The following is a 21,143-nucleotide window of genomic DNA, read 5'->3' on the forward strand; positions in this document are numbered from 1 at the left end:
TGGATACATGGGAGAACAATGCAATAATGGTAACTATAATTTCAACTCACCTGAGCTGCTAGTTAAAGCAAAATTTCAAAACTTTGTCCCTCGTACATGTGTCTCTTTATATATCTACCTAGAAACATTTCATATTTTCAACCTTGTCTCCATAAATACTGAGGGATTATGATACAATATTTCAAATAATTGCTTTATGGTATCTAAAAGATACTATTTCATGTAAAGTACGGAGTAAAATATACATTTTTTTAACCTTTATAACATTTATGATATGCGGAGACTACATGTACTGATTGCTGAGTTATTTAAATACATACAGCAAGCTCAGAAAAATGGAAATGTAATAAAAATAAACCGTAAAAAGCCTCACAGAATTGTAATTATATGGAATTCAAATCACGTTTCATACACAAAATAGACGTGGTTGTATTGGTAGGGACAGAGTAGCTAGAATAAGTTAAAAGACAAGAGAATAAGATAGCTGATGATGCACTTCATTTTAATAATTATGTAATTTATTTCATCTAAACTTAATTATCTTTTTTTACTGACCACCTTTCTAATTTTCTTATATCCTGAACAGTGTGTACCGCAGGTAGATATGGATCAGACTGCATGTTTTTTTGTAGCCAACACTGCATTAACGAGGAATCTTGCGACCACAGGACTGGAGCTTGTGAAAATGGTTGTTCAGATGGATATAAAGGAGAGCTATGTAATCTAAGTAAGACAAAATAATGACACATATGTATTAATTTTTTTATAGAAATAAATGCATGTTAGATTGTTTTCTTTGTTTAAACACCCTATTCTTAGAATCTATCACCAGAATATAGTCTGATCATGAATTATACACTCAATAAAAATATACTAATTGTATACCACATAGACCTTATGAAGAAAGATGTTTATAAATGCGTATTTTTTTGGTTTCCTTTTCATAAGTTCAAAACATTTTAGAATATCAGACACATTTACGAAACTCCTTGTATTTGTAAACAATTAATTAAAGCAAAAAATTCACATTCTTTTCTGCATTTACTTAATTAAATCCAAACTTAGGTTTTCACTCTCCTGAATTTATCTTTTCCTTAATAATATACGTGTATTTACTGAAATTTGATGAAAAGATCTGATTGCATATAATGCCCTAAAATAAAAATAAAACATTTTTTTTAAAATTTTACCAGATATAAATTAGTGTATATCATAAAGCAGGAAATCACAAAAGCTAAAAATAGTACAATGTCCCGAGGTTTGACATGCTACGACCGGAAGCTTCATAACGTTTTTAAATCAAAACTTGATAACCAAATGAAGCCTAATGGAACATACTTTTTTCTTTTAAATTATAACATTAATAACTAGCTTTATTAATGTATGTTTCTTGGATATACCCCCCCCCCCTCAACAAAGAAAAAAACATATAGAAGGCTGCGAAAGATTGTCTGACAATAAAAAATATTATTTCCAAACCCCTAATCAAATACTAAATTACTGAATTGAAAGGATAAGAAATATAGTTTTATTTTTTCAGTTTGTGGTAATGGTTATTTTGGAGCAAATTGTTCAAACGTTTGCTCTGGGAACTGTTCTGATATATGCAATCATATTGATGGGACTTGTTACGTCAAAGCTAGAATGATGGATTCTCCAGGATGCAAACAAAGTAATATGTGAAAGCAATCTGATATGTAAAAAGTGAATTTGTTGAGCCATATACCAACTTTATATATTCAACTTTATATATTCAATAACAGTGTGATTTTAATAGATAAATGATTAAGTGCTATTCTTTTCTGTTACGTTTCTTCATATAATTTTGTTTGAAAATCCCTGTATTCAATTCACATGGGATTTCCTATCTTTTTAATACAGTTTCATCATTGACTACGGCTAGAAAATGTGATGACCACTGTTTTTATGCTATTGGAATATCTATATTAGTCATACTAAACATTTTAACCTGTACGTTATGGATTCGTGAAAGGTATTTTTTCTAATCCATTGTTTAGTTATATAAAATATATATGTGCATTTTTTTTATTTTTTAATTTCTTTTTTTATTTAGAAGAAAGCAAGTGAAAGTGAAAAGACAGTCCGCTCATTACATAACAACTGAAGCAGAAATGAAAGAAAAGACTTATGAATCACATGAATATCAAGAAGTGAATTCTGTATCACGTGATTTTTCGTACCAAAATCTCTCATTTGATACATGAAACTTTTGAAAATACAGGGTTTGATTAGGTGAGTTCGGAACTTCAAATTTTATTAGTGATATATGAGTTAAATAAAGAATAATCATTATTTTAATTCATATAAAGAATTCATTGGTTTTCATATGATAATCATGTTTTTACTGGAATTATAAAGATATATAAAAATACTCTTATCATATTACAGTATATTTCAAATGTATAATGGTGTGCCAGGCAGCAGACTACAATTTTTCGATCGGCGAAATCGAACTATTAACAGAAAACCAGCTTTCTTGACAAATAACAACTGCAGTTATAAACAATGCAAAGAAAATGGATACTAACACAATAATTGCAATTGATAAATGCGGTTATTGTTGAGAAATGGTCATTTATAAAATCTGAACATGTTTATAATATCTCAACATTGAACCAAATGGAGAGATAGAGAGAGGGAGATTTCTCTGCAATAATCCTTTTACGATGTTTATATCGTATCTTTATTATCTTTATTTCTTTAACATGTTTATGTATTTTTAATTAGTAAATGTACTTCCTGACTCCAGCATGAGCTAAGTACTTTAATAAAAAAAATTCATTTGAATATTTAACAATTATTTAATAATCTAATTCTTGATAGTTTTTGATGCCAATCAACATATAAAGGATTAACATCCTTTTAATTGTTTATATATTATATCATATTTCAGTGAATAGCGACAAAGTATACTTCAAATTTTGAAGAAATACGGCATTTTTCACAAGTGGCATACATTCATTTTATTTGACGCACTACTCCTTGTTCGATAAAGTACAATTACCTTTTACCTTCAAAATAATGTGATAACTTCTCTTTAGATAGCAAATCTTTGCAACTGTGTTTTACATTTTGTTAAAAGAAATTTCATCATGAAGCATTATTGGTGTGTTAAATAAGGACGATAAATACGGAAATAAGTAAATAAAAATAAATAAAGGTACTATGTTTAATAAGTATGAGGAAATATTCCACTGATTAAACATTCAGTTGCCTTCTCAAGATCAGTTCCCTGTATGTCAGAGATCGTGTAATAGGTAAAAAGTGATAACATCGCTAAATAATTTAAGGAATAGATAAATCCAATATAACACTGTTTTGATATATAAAGAAAAAAAAATAAAAATGAAGATTATTCCACGGATAGGACAGTTTGTAGGCTTCTTACTTCCCTCATTTTCAGAGAATTCTGACATGCAATATAAGGAAAAGTTAAACCCAATAACAAAGTATTAGTGACCTGTGCAGTTGTATCCATAAGTTAAAAGGAATAACATATATTAGGTATAACCTAGACAATATCAAAATGACATTAAAAATTTCCTGTTCTTATTAATGTAAATTTCCTACCTCTGGAAATGAAGCAATTGAAAGAAAAGTGAAATCTTTTGGCAGAGTAAATAATTATAAAATTTCTGAAATGTTTGACTTCTTCCTCAAATCAGTATTAAGGGGGCCGACTATAGTTTCCATTGCGCAATATTTCGCGCATCAAAGTGAAGTGAAGCGTATTTACTGTTTTAATGCAACTATTTTCGCTTAATTATCAAAATTATACAAAATTAAGAAATTATAGGTATAAAAATGTAATTACAATTTGATATTACTGATCTTTTAACCGATTTTGCAATTGATAGGTAGGTTGACGTCGTTGCAGTGTGTTTTGGACGTTATGATAACCTGGAGCTCTGAAAGAAAGGGGTAATAAAAATATTATTGAAGAAAAAGTAATAAACATACGCTCTTGAAATTTGAAACATAGAAATTTGAGAATATCCCCAATATTTTTATTATGTTTTCATGTGAATCCATTGTGTACGTCATTTTTTGTAATACTCTATAAAAAATAGTAAAATTTGCTATTTTTTGCATTTTGAGATGCCCCCTCTGATAACAAGACGGTAGAATTTTGTGTTTCTTACATATATTGTATAATATGGTATTACTCATCAATATTATAGTTTGAACAAAATGTCTATTGTAGTATTTGTATAATTTGCTTTAAAGTGCTAAAATTTGGCATTTTCCTATATAATCCTACAGTATGTACCCGTATTTTGAGACTGTCCCTCAAAAATACCGGGACGGTAGATTTCCTCCAAACTTTGCATGTACACTGAAGTTAATGTTGGTATAAAAAAATGAAGAGTTTCGCTATTGTAGTTTTCACACAATAAAACTATAGTCGGCCCCCTTAAGTGAACGTCTTGAACGCCAAAGAAAACAAAGATGCATAATTTTCTTTTAATTATCGAAGTAAAGCATGCACTAGGGTAGAACATACATGAGACTCGTTTATATGTAAATGTAAATTTAGAAAGTATCCATCATAAGACAGTAAGAATAAATAATATTTTTGTTTGATACTATTGCTTATGCATAACTACATGAAGAAAAACAGTCATAGCTATAGACTTGTTTGAATAGAGAATTGTACAAATCCATCGAACAGTACAAGTCTTTCTGTGGATTTTCTTAAGTCCACAGTTATAGAGAAAAGTTGTAAAAGCAAGTAGTCTTTTGAAGAACTTTGGTTTTTTTTAATATAAATTCGACAATTTCATATACTGAATTGAGGTATATTTTTTACAGGACCTCATTGTTGAATTTGATAAAACGAATAATTGGTTGGGCATACAAGGGGCATCAACGACAGATAGAAACGTGGGCTTTATGTATAACAGACTTTTCCACCTAATTGCTTTATGCAAATTATTGTTATCATAAAATTCATCAATCAGGGCACATAGTAAATAAGCATTAAATCAATATTACAATTATTTGAATGCCTTTAAAAGAATTAAATTCTTTATAACAAGCATTAGAATTCGTGGTAAATCTTTTTTTGATATCCATTTAACAAATTCAATAATTTTAACAGATTAAATCTCGATTATTTATTCAAAGAAATTGTTATAAAGAATTTAATGTGTAATAACAATTTCGACAATTCTTAATTTCGAAATCTAGAATACATGTACTTTTGACAGGTCCTATAAGAACTTCCGTAATTATGCCATGGACTATTTTAAAAGGGTTATTTTTCCCTTAAATAACAAAGGTCCAATCCTAAATATGGTCTCAGCACAAATGGAATGAAAAGTGTTGTTTTCGTAAGATCTCTAGGCACAAATTCTTGCTATATTGGTCAGAAAATTTGTATCCTGGTTACCATGGTAACAGAGGATGTCCAGAAAAAAAATTATGCCATACAAACAAGTTTTATCCTTGGAAGATACTTAATGCCAAATTTGAAGAAAATCTGTTAGTATGCGTGCCAGACGCTTTCAGAATTACCTTGGTTATTACAGAGAATTGCTCTTAAATGATACTCAGAAAAATATCTGATTATTGTTTTTATTTAGATGTACATTTATGCAATCTTGAAACCAGAGAATGTCCACCTTCCTTGCTGCTCATTACTGTAGGCCGATCCCTCTCCTATCCAAGCTTTTGATATTTTGACAGTGTCATCTTTGTTTAAGTTCAAGATGACAAATCCAGTTGATGAAGCATCATCTCCATATGTTTCAGTATCAACATGAAGGGTTCCCTTGATTATGCCATTTTGCATGATATGGGTTCTTATTTCACCATAATCACCTTTTGTTCCAGCAATATGTGTACCGGCAGCCATCATTGTCCACGAAAAACCATAAACTCCGGAGATTGGTGTTGTGAAAATCCCTGTTTGAGGGGTGTACCCGTTTCCATTGTTTGTTATTACTACATCAAATGCAAAAGTGGAACTGGCTGTACTTATGGCAAAGTCTTTGGAAATGTATGCGTAGAACGCTACTCCATGCTTAGTGTATTCTGAATAGCAATTAATGATCATTATACAAACACTTCAGTTTCAACTATAATTAGTAGACTAAGTATGTCCTAAAGAAATAACCCAGTTATACAAACATTAAGAACAAATAAAAATAAAGTAGCAATTGCAAAGCAATTTAGAAATATCAAAACATGTTTTTATAAATATATCATTTATACACTTGTAAGAATTCAGATCAATAAATTTAGCCTTTTGACAAAATACAGTATCATCTTAACAGTTTATCTAAATACTTTTGTGCGATATATTATTTACATTAATTTTAAGATTTCTTTAATATTTAGGCAGTGTATTGTTGAACTTCAAAATTAATCTTCACAAATAGGTAGTATGTTTTATAAATATTGTTCAGGTTTCTATTCTATAACAAGGCATCTGTGAGCATTACAGATAACATTATTTTCTCTCTTTGTATGTATATTTGTCAAAGTGGAAATAGTTTTAATTAAAAAAAGCAGATCCATGTATGTGCTTTATAGAGCATTGATTTAAATTCAAAGACATTTATTGAATATATTTCTTTATTTTATCTACATTCTGAGTAATTTCTACTGAAAAACTTATACATGTAATTGCATTGAGTTCACAGTAAAATATTATTGCTTATACGAGTTTTGAAAATAGTCTTAATTTAGCACCGGTATAATAAAACAGCTAAAGTATACCATTGAGGGAATTACATGTAACAAGAGTCCTGTTTCCCAAGAGTAAGTCTATTACAAAGCTTCTGTGAGTATTACAGATAACACTAACCTCCGCACTGACTTCTGTCGTAGCTACACCTTGAACAGGAAGTACAACAGTCAGCAGCACATTGAAGAACAACCATACCAATCAGAATAAGAGTCAGGGCCATTATTCTTTACGTCTATTATACTCAATTAATAGTGTATCTATAGAAAAATGTTTTGCATCTTATATATAAAACAACACACGTGAAATGAACTCCGTGACCATCTATAGAAATAAAATTGCACGCAAAAAAGTAATTACGACAGATGCAGTGTTAAAAGCTGTACATATATGATTTTTTTAAAATAATGAATGATGCAGAAGTGAAACGCAGAGTTAACTTGATTTTGCACGATAAATAAATTGATAATAATATAAATCAAACTCACCTTAGAATATGGTTGACTAATGAAATGTGAAATGAAAACAGATATCAACGAACCAAAATAAAGCTTAAAATATCACTACACAGCTCCGCACACTTTTTAAACTAACATTGATTTTCGCACAAATTAAAGTAACATGATTGCTATTCTGCAAAATTGTTTTACACTGAGGCAACAAAGTACATCTTAAAGGTGTTTTCTTACTTAATTGATTTTAAGTTCATTCCACTAACTTAAAACATAATTCAAACATAATAATTGATAAGATTTTGATATAGAATGTATTCTTGACTGAAAGATTATGAAAGTCTCCAAATGCAGTTTTTTGGCATTGCAAAGACACACAAGCAGCGCGGCTCGTGTATCTTCTGTATTTTCTATACATTTTAAACATAATTCTAAAGCTTAAATTGATAGCAGTATTTCTCATCTGTTTTATTGCTTTCCATATTAAAAAGGTGGCATTTTCAGGGTTGTTTTCTGAATAAAGCATGATGAAAGATACAACTCACCGCAAAATATGATTGATTGATTGATTGTACATTGTTTAACGTCCCTCTCGAAAATTTTTCATTCATATGGAGACGTCACCGTATGCCGGTAAAGGGCTTCAAATTTTGACATTTACTCGGCACTCAGGGCCATTGAGCAGTGAGGGATCTTTATCGTGCCAACGCCTGCCGCTGACACGGGGCCTCGGTTTTTCAGGTCTGATCCGAAGGACCAGGTCAGTTGCGGCCGAGATACGATCTCACGACCTCCGGAGCGAGCGCTCTACCGACTGAGCTACCGTGAACGGTCCGCAAAATTTGAAATTTTAAGACCATAAATATAGAATAATTTTCTATTTTATAGTAACGAGTTACTATTTAAGCTACTTCTTGTTTGATTATGGAAAATGGGTCAGTGGTTCTGGAGAAGAAGATAAAATTGGGAAATAAAATTGCGACAATGAAGAAATTAAGAATTCAAAAAAGCTCACTTTTCAAGGCTACAGCTCAGGTGAACTAAAAATACAATCCCTTCTCCATTCTGAAATATTGTTTTGTTTGTTTTGAACATATTTTATTGATAAATATCACAAGTTCTAAATAACTTAGTGAATTCCTCTCCTTAAATACCGTGAAATATTAAAAATAAGTTCATAGAATGTTTCTTGCAGCTTAAAATTGTATCCACTAATAGTTATTTAGCTGATGCCATTCTTTTCAAAATGAGAATTTAATGAGCAAATATTTACAATTGATTTAACAGTCGCTCATGATGCTCATCACTAAAAACCGACCTCTCTCCTCTCCAAGCTTTCGATATTTTGACGGTGTCATCTTTATTCAAATTCAAAATGACAAAACCTGTTGATGTTGCGTCATCCGCACTTTTTTTCAGTATCCAAGTCAAGTGTTCCTCTGATTATAACATTCTACAGGATATAAGTTCTTATATCATCCTAATCCCCTTTTGTTCCAGCAGCATACTCGCAGGCGGCCATCATTGTCCATGAAAAACCATAAACTCCGAAGATTGGTGCCGTGAAAATCCCTGTTTGAGGGTTGTATCCATTTCCACTGTTTGTTATAATTTGCTCTTGCAATATTTGAATGAAGCGGTCCCTGAATTATGTCATTTAAAGTTTTTGACTTTCTATTTGTCCATAAATGCCACTAGTTGCATGTTTTTCATGCAGGAATTACGAGTATACATAAAAATGTCTACACACTTGGCGGTGAATAATTTTGTGACCTTGCTGTATTCATGTTCATTTTTAGTCAATTATAAACAATAAATTCACAACGTCCAATTTTAATTATAAGGATTCACTGGTATTTTCTTGTTAAATTGACGTCAGTTAAATTATTTATGTACTGTGGCATCATCGATATTTCGTTGTTGTGGGGTGTTCTTTGATTTCGTTGATCACCCTTATCCAGGAATTTACATCGCCATGAGCAATTATCTTTTCGACATGTTTATCTATTAAATTTTCTGCATATACAAATACTCTCAAAATAACGTCCATATTAACCAAGTTAACCAACAAAATTTCCCTTGCCAATGGACATTGAGCCAGGCGAATAAAAAAGACGCCTCATTTTTTTTTTTTAAAGATGGTAACGTCTTGGACATTTTAAGCAATAATTTGGAATGGGTGTGCTTTTTGATGCGTGCATTCTCTTAAAACTATATATCATAAAATTGATTTTTTTTCATATTTTTACATATGAGATTTTATTGGCTGAAGAGAAAAAAATTATAATACAGAATACAAGATTTCCTCTTATAACACGATTGATGTCATCATACTGGATAACATTGGTGTATTTCTCCCCTCTGATGGTATTTAAATGAGCAAGTTTATAATTTAAAAAAATAATATTTACGAACAATAATGACGATTCTAGGTGCAAATGGCATGATATGAATGGTGATTATTTAAAATTATGTTCTTCCTACATATCCACTGGATGAACTACAAATTACAAAAATGATGTGCTTCGTTGTTTTTGATATTTATCTAAAGACGATTGATTAAATTTCCTGCCAAATGTTTTCTACTCAATTCCATTAATCTCATTGAATTAAATGTATTTTTTTTTACTTCAATATGAATATTATATCAAATAGCAAAGATTAAAAAGTCCTGTTCTGCAATAATTTTATTTAATATTTTTCAGATTACATAGGATTATCTTTTTGCAAAAACTTATGCACGATTATCAGTTGCAGTTTTATTTATGGCACGTAAGATTCCATCTGATTTTTCATAATTTTTTTTTACATGATCTATAATCAATTAGTCCACTACCGGTGTAACTGGATTAAACTATAGATTTTTCTCCCCGTCTGTCTGTACCTCTGTATGTCTGTCAGTCTGTCCCACTTAGTTTTCCGCACTATTTATTCAAACATTCACATAATCTGTAATAAAGATGTGAGTCGGAATAACCAAAAATATTTATTTAACACGATGTGTATTTCAAAAAGAAGGTACATAAAGGTTAAACACAATGTGCATTGTTATGTAATACCTATGTCGTCAGATAAAAGAGAAACTTATCTATTGGATCAGGAAATAAGGCAGAAATTAACACAATTTCTACCAACGATGTACCTTCTTTCATTTCATTGTATTTTCATATTAAGTCACATGTAAAATAGTCGTAAAGTATAAGGAAGAAACCTTAACCTGCATACTTTTTTTACACTGATCACAGTACATATACCAATGGCATTTAAGAACCAATGTTAATCAAAGGCGGTTGTTTCCTTAAGATTATTACGTGATTTATATTTGACATTGCATTAAGGGTCAATGGAAGTAAATAACATTTGGAAAGAAATGCATTAAAGATATTATAAATATATTTCCTTCTGTTCTGTTGATTGGTAGCTATAGTCTCTGTACTTTTTCACATTCCGAAGCCTTTAAGTCAATGTTTATTAAGTATTATATAATATTGACAGGGAAGAAAATAAACAATAAATGCACACAAAACCATTTCCTTCTCTGTTTGTTTTTAGACTTCGTGTCTTTGAAAACTACCAAAATAAGTACAAATGAATAAAATAAATGTAGAAAAAGGTATGATAATGAAGAGGTCCAAATGTGAAAACTTGATCTTCTTAAAAATAACACTTTTTAAGTAGCAATTTGCTAAACGTGTTGCATGTTAAGAAACATTCAATGAAGAGATCTAGACTTACTTGTAAAATACAAAATAATTTCTAAACGCATTATACTATTCTCTTATTAATCTAATGAATGAATTCAGTTGAAGAAAATATATCGTATTTTATTACGTATCTGATTATAAACAAATAAATGGGGAAAAAAACATAAATATGTACATGTGCATTATTCTGGGTTTTTTTTTTTGGTCCGTCGATGACTTAACATATGCTGTATTGCGTCTATACATTACAACAAATAAAGGTAAAATGATAATCCTTAATGCCTAAAACTGGTAAAGTCATTATTTTTTACAGCAAACAATAAACTTCTCAGTATTTTCACTAGAGAGAGGGCTAATATAGGCGACCCCTGCTTCCCAATCCCATTAACGTTTTGTGAATAAAATTATATATGAATTTAATTAAGTTTAACTATTTGCAGATATGTCCATTTAGCAATTAGCGTAAACTGTATCATTCTGAAGATATTCAGCTAAAACATCATGGCAAAACTGGTATTCATCCTACAATAGAGTTAAAAAGAAATGAAATCAAACTAGCACAATTAAAATAATAATTAGCAATAATTTTCTAATTCAAGCCTATCTTTATTTCATTTATAATTTGGCTTCACAATCTCTAATCTTTCTTTCGTACCAAGGTGGAGATAAATTCCGGTCTTCGAATTTGAAGCAAACGTGTATTGGTAAACATATCAAATTCGTTGTCAAGGGATATTTGCTCCAAGCAGTTGTAAACAACACAGAATGGCCCGCATCGTTTGGCACCGTCACTGAAGAAAAGAATTGATTAATTAATTGTGTAAAGAGTGTCAATAACTATTTCTATCAATTGATAAGAAAATGACTAATCAAAACATATAATTCCTATTTTTATTTTTTACACAGATCAATCATCTTTCTCCTATTTTATATCATAAAAATAAGCCAAATTGATATCTTATCTTTACTTTGACAAGATTAGAATTCTGCTTCCAGTGAGGCTTTTCTCAATTTTTGTTTCCTTTATCGCGTCAAGTAACGCCCTATGATCTAAAGACAAGCCGTCTTTCCACGCCCTGCATTCAACTACAGCCAATCTTCTTATATTACCACTACCCTGAAAACAACACACAGTCACTTATTTGTAAAATAGATTTTTCTGAGTTTCTTATTTTGTATTACAGCTTGTCCGTGACATTTTGATGTTTTAACAAACCTCTCGCTTCAGCAAAATTTCTGTGGTATTTATATTGTTGGAATTTGAAGATTCTGCAAATTTTACTGTGAACGATCCCAATGTTTTTGTCTGTTTTTTGAATGGAAACCATTGGGTAGACTGAAAACATATCATAAATGAGAATTATATGAATAAAAAAGAAGAGGGTAGTACAAAGTAGCCAATAATTTATAATAACCATAAGCAAATTTCTTTGGAAACAAAACATTTTTTTTACTGTAAACTTTAAAGTCAATAAAAAGACATGGAAAAAAGATAAATTTAAAGATGTCGTTAATGATAATATTTAATAAGGAAAATTACTGTGAAGTAAGTCATAACACACACCGAGGAAATATCTCTCAATGGAGATAAGAATACGGCAACGCGGACATCAAAATCTGTCAGTAATCTGAGGAAGTCTTCCGTGTAATCAGGAAGCGGGTACTGAGCGCTGATCAAGGCGTCATTTCTAGTGAAAGACTACAAAATTCCAAGTTAAAATTTTATTGCTTTGATTTCGAATGAGTACATGTGTTTTAAATTTTAAAATGTTTTTCTCTATTAATTTTTAAGCACAAGATATGAATTTAGTGAAATCTTGCTAAACCTTTAGAAGAACAGCGTTATAATAGGTTCCTCTATTTTTCACGTAGTCCAGATAACATCTGAATTCCTCAACTACAATTAAAACAATAATTTCATCCCACATGTATTTGTGTTTAAAGTTTTTCCATTGTTTAAACAATCCTTAATTGAACATGATATTTTTTGTTTAATAACTTGTGATGCATGTATTTTACACTTATGCTAGAACCCTAAATTACATGAAACAGTGCAAAGGACAACAGCTTCATGCTCAACACAAATACTTACGTGGTAAAATTGATGGCGTGTAGTTTGCCGTAATATTAGCATGTCCCGATTCAAAATCCTTTTTGGAATGCTTTTTTCTCAGATTCGCCAATTCCTTCCAAGAACAATTTTTTAAAAAATAATTGTTTTTAAATTGAATGCATAATTTGATGTTTTGTGCCTTTTTACTTATATAAATAGTTAAATATAAACCTCAAATTCCTCAGATTTTGTGTTGGTTGAATTTCCTCCAGAATTTGAGTAACAGGAGTGTTGCTGGTATTCTTTCAAAAATGACTCAGTAGACATACATTCAGATTTTCCTCTAAAAGACTCAAAGAGCGTCAAATAGACAACTTCATATTGATCCTGCAAGGCAACATGTAAAAAAAAAGTTGCGAAAGACTGATATATTAACCTTAGAGTATGAACTGAATATTGTCAATTTCTTCCTTAATGCTCCTGAGAGAGTTTTGCAGAGAAATATATTAACAGTGCTGAATTGTTTTCTTACCCTTTATAGTGAACGTTAAAGAATATTGGATAAATCTGAAAATTATTCAATAATCTATGGTCTGTAGAGAGTGTTACAAATTGAGATATAAAATATTTCTTCATCACACAGAAACAGTTCCATTTCTAGCCAAAAGCATCTGCCTTAAAAATTTCTATAGTTATCTCACTTACACTACCCTGTATCATGTTCATTCGGTCTTTTCTCATGATTTCTACATACTTCTGCACATTAACTTTTCCTGTCTTTTCACCTTCCCGGTAGAGGGCGTCCAGTGCTATATACGTCCCCGTTCTTCCTATGCCGGCACTAGATATAGAGATTTATCGTAAAAGTGTTAACTAGAAGAGAGAGAGAAAGAAAGAGAGAGTGGGAGATTGAAAAAATAGAAAAAAAGATGAGAGAGAGAGAGAGATCATGCCTGCAGTGTACAAGGATGTATTTTCCGCGAACCACATCAGACATCCGCATCACGTGACGATGAAATATGACAAGACTTAGTGGATCAGGAACCCCGTGGTCTGGCCATTTTGTGTAATGGAACATCATCACCGCCATGTTTGTTTTGATCTGATAGAGACAATTGCACATTTTTTTTTTATAAAAAATGTCTAATTCGAAAATTTTCAGAATATCATAAACTTAATCAAGGGATTTTCATTTCAATTATGGGTCACTTTAAAGAGCAATTCTTCGAAATTATGGAAATTCATGAATACTGTAGACGTACTTTTTTCCACGAGGTCATAATTCCGCGGAATCTCAATTTTTGTTTAATCCGCGCGTAGAAAAGTACGCGGATTTCCTAGACTGTCACTGAATGGCTTACATTTGTATTAAGTACGCTTGGACAAATTTCCGCGGAAAATTTGTGACCGCGTAAATAGCGTAAATTAATACCACGCGGAAAAAAGTACTTCTACAGTATCATTATTACATTTTTTCTACTTAGACGAAGAGTTCTTATAACATAGTCTGCATAAACAATCTCCTTCTCGGTATAAATGGTAAACTCTCCAGTCCTTATTTGTTCGCCATTGTTGGGCCAGTATTGAGAGCATTTAGTCTAATAAAAGATTGTAGAAATATTACATATTTATTCATCAACATAATAACTAACTTTTATATATTACTTTTTGCATGGCACAAACATTCGAAGTCAATAAAAAATAAGAAACCTTTTCTCCCTCCTTCAGATTTGTCAAACACACAATTATATTAAGCTTTTCTTGCCAAACCATTGACCAGAAATCAGATACCGTCTTTGACTTTGGACCTAATGATGAGAACCAAGAAGACAAAAAGACTACGCTTGAAAGCCATAACTTTTTGCTATTTCAGTCGTTCGTTTTCTTCTCTTTTACTTTAACAATGTAGATGCATTGAGATTTGATCTTTTTTCTTTTACCTTGAGTAGCTACATACGCCCTTTGTCCTTGAGTATCCTAATTTAATATACAAAATAGACACTTTTTATATGGTAGTCTAAAGAAAAAAAAACGTTATTTATATTTAAAAAGAGGCTAAAATTGAAGACACAAGTTACACTGTACCTCAATAAAATTCGCATTAATGTAGTTGGATCCGCTCGATAATGTTGACAGAATAACACGGGAATGATCATCTGAAAAAGAGGATTAATGGGAAAGCATAGTCCATAGAATTTAGAAGAAAAAATATACAGAATATTACTCACAAGCATATGTTGTTTTATAGCGGTTTTTGGACACATTTTCAGACTTTTTGGCTTCTAAACAAGGATAAAGTTCTCCCTTCTTTATTTCCTGAAAATAATGAAAGGCCTAATAAATAAAAACTTCAGCTAATTAATGCACTGATCGTAAAATTTGCGACACAGAATATAGTATATATTTTACATTACTTATTCAAGTTCTAACTAAAGAAAGACTAACAACAATATAAAATATACCATATATTCATTCTTAAATCCAGCGCTTTCACACAATGTCATCTTTTCTACTATCACATGTAAGTTCTTTATCGGTATTAATTTCTTTGTGTGTATCAATCCACCTCTTGGATCTTTTGCCTGACCATGTGGGACAAGGCTTGTGGTTGACTCGCCAAGACTTGATGTATTATCCTTTTTTGCAGATTTGGAATCTGTAATTTTATTAATAATATTATTTATATTTGCTTTTATTTTTAGCCAAGTTTCTTTCATTGATCTTTTATACACACTTCAAAGCAATCCAAAACTAGAAACTTCAACTCATATAATTTATGAACACAAATACTTAACCAAATTTTTTAATGGGGAATATGAATAAAAATAAAAGAATTAAGAATGATTTACGACTCGGCTTTGTTGATGTCTGTTTGTTTTCCAATTTTTGAAGCATTATCCTCCCTTTGGAATCAATAGATTCTTTTTCCATTTCGGATTTATTTCTATATCTGAATAAAGAATGTAAAATTGATGACAATAATAAACGACATGTATATAAACTGAATGTCAAATTACATTCAAAGAAAAGGATTTCTTCATTTTAAATCCATGTATAATATAATTAGGTTCTTGGTTGCCCTTTCTGTATTGGCTTATATGTATTTCTGCCAATGATGAGATAAAAAAAAAATCATTTATCAAAACGAAAATGTCCTAAAGAAACCTATGACAGAGATAGATGTAAAAATGACTTTTAAGTTTAATCTTGACTCACCGTACAAACAAAATCAGTGAAATAATCAACAGGATGAAAAATATAGTTGCTCCAACACTTACTCCAACGGTGACAGACTCATCAGCATTTTCCGAAGATAGGATTTCTACTTTTGCCTTATTTTCCATGGAAACTTCTATCACAAAATGTATTTAAGTAACAAACAATTAACTCATTAATAGTTCTGTGTTTCTTATTGCTATACGAAGAACATAACATTACTTTTGAAGTGTGTTTGGATACCTGAAAAACCTTTTTTTTTTTTTTAAAAAAATCAGATTTGAGTATCACAACACATACATGTACTTTAAAAAAAGACACTTTATTTAAAAAGACCATGCATCAAAACATGTTTATGCATGAGAAACGTACTACCAACTAGTAATAGACAATTTGTATCCCCCCCCCCCCCCAAAAAAAAAAAAAATTTAAAAAACATAAAAGTATTAATATCCAGAAAGAATAAAACTGTTTTTTTTAATATATGCAACAGCACCTTAGCCTTTCAGTAGCTCATTATATGTAATAATTATATAATGGAAATTTTATAACAACCTGTTTTGCATTCTGGGGAAACCATTTGTGGATTTTTGCACGTACAGGTCCCATCAACATAATCACATGTGCCAGAACAGTTCTTGGAGCACGTTTTGGAGCAATTTGGCCCGTAAGTACCATTTGAACAAGCTGAAAATTTACTTGAAATGATATATTAATTCTGAATTTATTTTTATAAACTGTTCAAAAAGGGAACGCATATAATAAGAATAACACGCTTAATTATATAAAATAGGTTTGTTACATGCACCTTTGAAAATAATATGATTACTTAGTGTAAAACCCATAATATTTTCACTGTATTATCTTGACAGCAATTCTATATTGTTCTACAAAAGTCAAAGACAAAAAATCGTAATATGGAACAATGCTTCTGTTTGGTTTGGTTACAGTTTAAATTGCTGGTTCCTGACTCACAACATTGGGGTACAAAAGTTAAAAGGTTTTTTAAAATTTTGTTATTTTTTAAAATTGGCACTTTTAATACTTTTTCAAGCTTAGTGATGCACTTTACAAAAATAAAATCGCGCGACTGGGAGCAGGTGCACAACATTCTAATATTACAAGAGGCTTTATTGTTACACAAAGCCTCTTAAATATATCTCATCAGAAACACTTAACAACATCTAATACAGATACTGATTGCCAGAATTTGGAATCCCACATTTGACATCTGTAGCACAAGACCATGTTATGAATTATGTTATATTTATAAACGTTCAGCTAAGACCTTCAACTGCAGCCTTAACCTCTTGTGGAGTACACAGAATTTCATACAATGCCCTTTGCAACTGAGCTCTGGATGATTCAGCTAGAGCCGGAGGATATATTCATGTTAATGTTCTAATCCCACAACACCGTAAATATCGAATTATGCGGGTGTGACCAGTCTACTGCTTGGCATGTGATCCCACGTCATGTTTGCAATTATTTCAATCTGTATTGTTTAAATAAATTTTTAGAGCGTGAATTATGTTCGTTATATCTACATGTATTTTTTTTTATCAACATTCTACTTAAAGATAGACTGTATTTAATAACATAGTTATTGTATAGACTATATATTATTTATGAAATGTTTTCCTAAAAAAGACCCTTGATATTTTTATATCATCAACTTATTTTGCATCATTTCAGAAGAATTTTTATCATGGACTTTAACCATGCTCTTGCATATCAAATCAATAAGGAAATTATACATTGCTACTCCAATACGTAGAGTTGACGTGATTTGAATCATCACGTTTTTCATATATCTAGTTTTTTGTTAACAATTAATGATATGAAGAAGTTGCGTCCAACATTTTTGGGGTATATCTAGTTAACAATTTGCATATTGTAAATCATCAACTCAAGCAACTTCAAAATATCCACATCGAAGAACTTTTTCGTGGAATCAGAATGTTCCTATACAAAATACGCAATTTTAAATTCTAAAAACCAGTTTAGAAATGGCAAGGTAATAAATATTATTTTTTTTAAAGATTACGATATAAGATATTAAAAATGTATATGACAGCTGTTATAATTACGATATAAGATATACAATATAGATATTTAAGGAACACATCGTCTGACCTTAAAATAGTTGTTTATATCTTACTTGAATTACATTGCATTCCAAAATAACCGTCTGCACAACCATTTTCACAAACTCCAGTCACGTGGTTACATGTCTCTGTGTTGTTACAGTATTGACTGCATAGATACATGCACCCTATCCCATATCTTTTTCCTGTACAAACTTCCAGGAAACAAAGAAATTAGTACTACATGTGCTTAGACATTATTTGAAAAGTCGATTTACAGGTATAATCTAAACACCATTTGTGACAAGTGCTTCGTTTTTAACTTAAATTTTTTCATGCTTAAAATACCTTACATTTATCTCAGCTGGGTTAGAATTAAGAGTCATGTATTTCCAAAGTAAAATAATAATAAAAAAACAGCAATATTCCCCATATGTGTCTACTGCAATAAGTGAATACTTAGCAAATTCAGATGTTTCTTATTTTTGAAACCATTTAAACAAGATTAAATTTTTAATGTTGAAAATTATCTACACCATAAACGTATAAGACAATACGGCGCATTTCTTCAAAAACAGACTTATTAAAATTTTCCTACAGGATTTGGAATTTTTTTCATACCCATAAATGTATATTCTTTCAGAAAATTACGAATTTCGTAAGTACATAATTCTGATTTTTTCATTATAATTAATAATTACTTATGGTCCATAAATATATGCATCGCAACGTGTTTCGAAGTTCCACATTCCCTACTATACACGCATGTGTAAAGCTTTCATAAACAAAACAGCATGGTAAGAGAGGAAAAATGGTAGGCCTGCTTCATTGACAAAGTCGACCAACACGAAAAAACAAAACCAAAAATAGGGCTTGAAATTAAAAAGCAACTTTCCTGATAAAGATTTAGTTGGGAGATTAATATAATCATTTGATGAAGAAGAAACAGGATCTCGACGACATTCACATGGGGCTCGCGAAGGTTCTACCCTAAAGGTTTGTTGATACATGCTATCATTTATTATATCTCCATGGCTTTCAAAGAAAAAAAATCGGTGTAAACTCAGCGTAAAAATGCACTTATGACATATAAAAATTATTGCCATTTGAAGCCCAAATTGTATTGGAACTGCAGAAAGATATTTTTTTGACTTGCATGATGACGTATGATTTGGTGGATATACCTTTCCAGCACCCCAAACCACAAAAAGTCAACATTTGTACTTAATCATGATAAATTCGTCTGAATGCAGACTACTATGATAACTATTATTAATTTACCGGAGAGTTAAGATATTTTGATTCTCAGAATTGCTTTTACTTAATATTCCATTATTATTGTAAACCCTACATTGTATGCACGTGTCATTTTGACTTAACGTGGTACAAGTTAACAGATCTAAGTTGTACGACTCTTGATTGGGTTGTTATTTATTTTTCTCAAATGCTTACTTCAACTTTTTACCTTATTCCTGAATGATATATTGAGTAAATTTGAATGAAAAAGCACACGATTTGCAGCCGTATTGCCGCTTTAAATATCAACTTTTGAAAATGTATAGCAAACAGATCATCAAACAAAAAAAAATCTTGCCAAATAACAATGCTTTCTGAACCTGTTAAATTAACTCAAGTTAATCAAGTATTATGTAGATAACTCTAAATTAAAAATATGAATCAATTGATTTCAACATTTTATTATTATCACTTTATTTTCTTTAGAATTTAATGACCCGATTGACAAGAATGCTCAAAGAGCTAAATGATCAGATAATCTGAAATATCTTAAGTTCGCAGTAAACATTAACCTCTATTGCATTGTTCTCCAGTGTATCCAGGTTTACATCCTTCGTCACATTTTCCTGTTATTCTGTTGCAGACTAAATCATTAAGACAAAATCTGCTACAGTTGTGTTTACAATCCGGTCCAAATGTTCCAGTGGCACAACCTGTGTTGAAAATAACGTTTATACCTCTAACTTTGATATTTTTTTCATCTGTTCGAAAACAGATTCAGAATGAGATGAGCATAAAACTTCTAAGGATTAGTTATGATTTAAAGGAAAACTGTCATAATTGTCTTACTTTCATTGCAAAACACACCCATCCATCCGTCAGTACAGCCTTTTAAACACATACCATTAGTGGAAATACATGAAGAATTATTTTTACAATGACCAGAGCAGGACAACGAACAATCAGGACCAAACTTTCCAGCTGAGCATGCTGCAGGATTGAATAAATAGATATATTATTATCAACTGAAATAAATGTTAATTTTTTAATATCAGCTTCATCATCGGTCCTTCGGATGAGACCGCATCAACCGAGGTCCCATGTAGCAGTAGATTCTGGTACAAAAAGATCCCTCACTGCTCAATGGCCCTAAGTGCCGAGTATACCCTAACAAAAAAATACTATAATTAACTATAGTTAACTTACTTTGACACTTTGAAAACTTTGATTTACTATATTGATAACTTTGACACCTTGAAAAACTTTGACGAAAACTTTGACACTTTAAAAAACTTGAAAACTTTCAATTGACACTTTGAAAAACTTTAACGAAAACTTTGACACTTTGAAAAACTTTGGCTAAAACTTTGACACTTTGAAAAACTTTTGCGAAAACTTTGACACTTTGAAAACTTTGGCAAAAACTTTGACACTTTGAAAATTTTTGGCAAAAACTTTGACACGTTGAAAAACTTAAGCAAAAACTTTGACTCTTTGGAAAACTTTATCGAAAACTTTGACACTTTGAAAAACTTTATCCAAAACTTTGACACTTTGAAAAACTTTATCCAAAACTTTGATACTTTCAAAATATTTATCCAAAACTTTGACACTTTGAATGAAAAACTTTATCGAAAACTTTGACACTTTGTAAAACTTTATCGAAAACTTTGATAATCTTAC

General features: G+C 30.7%; 2 protein-coding genes and 1 long non-coding RNA gene across 3 annotated transcripts; 1 reads left to right on the top strand and 2 right to left on the bottom strand.

Moving 5' to 3' along the window:
• The first annotated feature begins 1,546 nt into the window (after window positions 1-1,546).
• Window positions 1,547-2,468, top strand: LOC134241064 (uncharacterized). Its single transcript, XR_009986573.1, has 4 exons — window positions 1,547-1,672; window positions 1,882-1,993; window positions 2,075-2,253; window positions 2,410-2,468. It is a non-coding gene; the product is annotated as an uncharacterized LOC134241064 (long non-coding RNA).
• A 3,146-nt stretch (window positions 2,469-5,614) lies between these two features.
• Window positions 5,615-6,935, bottom strand: LOC134241090 (complement C1q tumor necrosis factor-related protein 3-like). Its single transcript, XM_062723178.1, has 2 exons — window positions 6,833-6,935; window positions 5,615-6,057 (listed from the first exon to the last, which is right to left on the bottom strand). The coding sequence occupies exons 1-2, from the start codon at window positions 6,933-6,935 to the stop codon at window positions 5,615-5,617; spliced, it is 546 nt and encodes a 181-aa protein (XP_062579162.1).
• A 3,049-nt stretch (window positions 6,936-9,984) lies between these two features.
• Window positions 9,985-15,848, bottom strand: LOC134241053 (receptor-type tyrosine-protein phosphatase alpha-like). The gene is made up of 17 exons (XM_062723151.1): window positions 15,771-15,848; window positions 15,384-15,577; window positions 15,150-15,237; window positions 15,007-15,077; window positions 14,862-14,898; window positions 14,632-14,729; window positions 14,391-14,519; window positions 13,875-14,023; window positions 13,627-13,762; window positions 13,153-13,308; window positions 12,961-13,054; window positions 12,695-12,765; window positions 12,433-12,567; window positions 12,085-12,204; window positions 11,837-11,985; window positions 11,524-11,659; window positions 9,985-11,390 (listed from the first exon to the last, which is right to left on the bottom strand). Exons 1-17 carry the CDS (start codon window positions 15,814-15,816, stop codon window positions 11,319-11,321), a joined length of 1,881 nt encoding a protein of 626 aa, XP_062579135.1. The 5' UTR covers window positions 15,817-15,848; the 3' UTR covers window positions 9,985-11,318.
• Window positions 15,849-21,143: the final 5,295 nt, after the last annotated feature.

The sequence above is a fragment of the Saccostrea cucullata genome, unplaced genomic scaffold (genome assembly GCF_032062105.1).
Source record: "Saccostrea cucullata isolate Sc308-1 unplaced genomic scaffold, CSIRO_AGI_Scuc_v1 ctg3002, whole genome shotgun sequence".
Taxonomy (NCBI): domain Eukaryota; kingdom Metazoa; phylum Mollusca; class Bivalvia; order Ostreida; family Ostreidae; genus Saccostrea; species Saccostrea cuccullata.

What these genes read in the sequence shown, in the direction of transcription:
- LOC134241053 (XM_062723151.1), bottom strand. Translation starts at nt 15,816, where the DNA reads ATGCTTCAAAAATTGGAAAACAAACAGACATCAACAAAGCCGAGTC. An exon ending in CACGCCATCAATTTTACCAC is followed by an intron (nt 12,766 to 12,960) that starts GTAAGTATTTGT and finishes TTTTAATTGTAG; the next exon opens with TTGAGGAATTCAGATGTTAT. An exon ending in ATAACGCTGTTCTTCTAAAG is followed by an intron (nt 12,568 to 12,694) that starts GTTTAGCAAGAT and finishes GGAATTTTGTAG; the next exon opens with TCTTTCACTAGAAATGACGC.
- LOC134241090 (XM_062723178.1), bottom strand. Translation starts at nt 6,935, where the DNA reads ATGGCCCTGACTCTTATTCTGATTGGTATGGTTGTTCTTCAATGTGCT. An exon ending in CGACAGAAGTCAGTGCGGAG is followed by an intron (nt 6,058 to 6,832) that starts GTTAGTGTTATC and finishes ATTGCTATTCAG; the next exon opens with AATACACTAAGCATGGAGTA.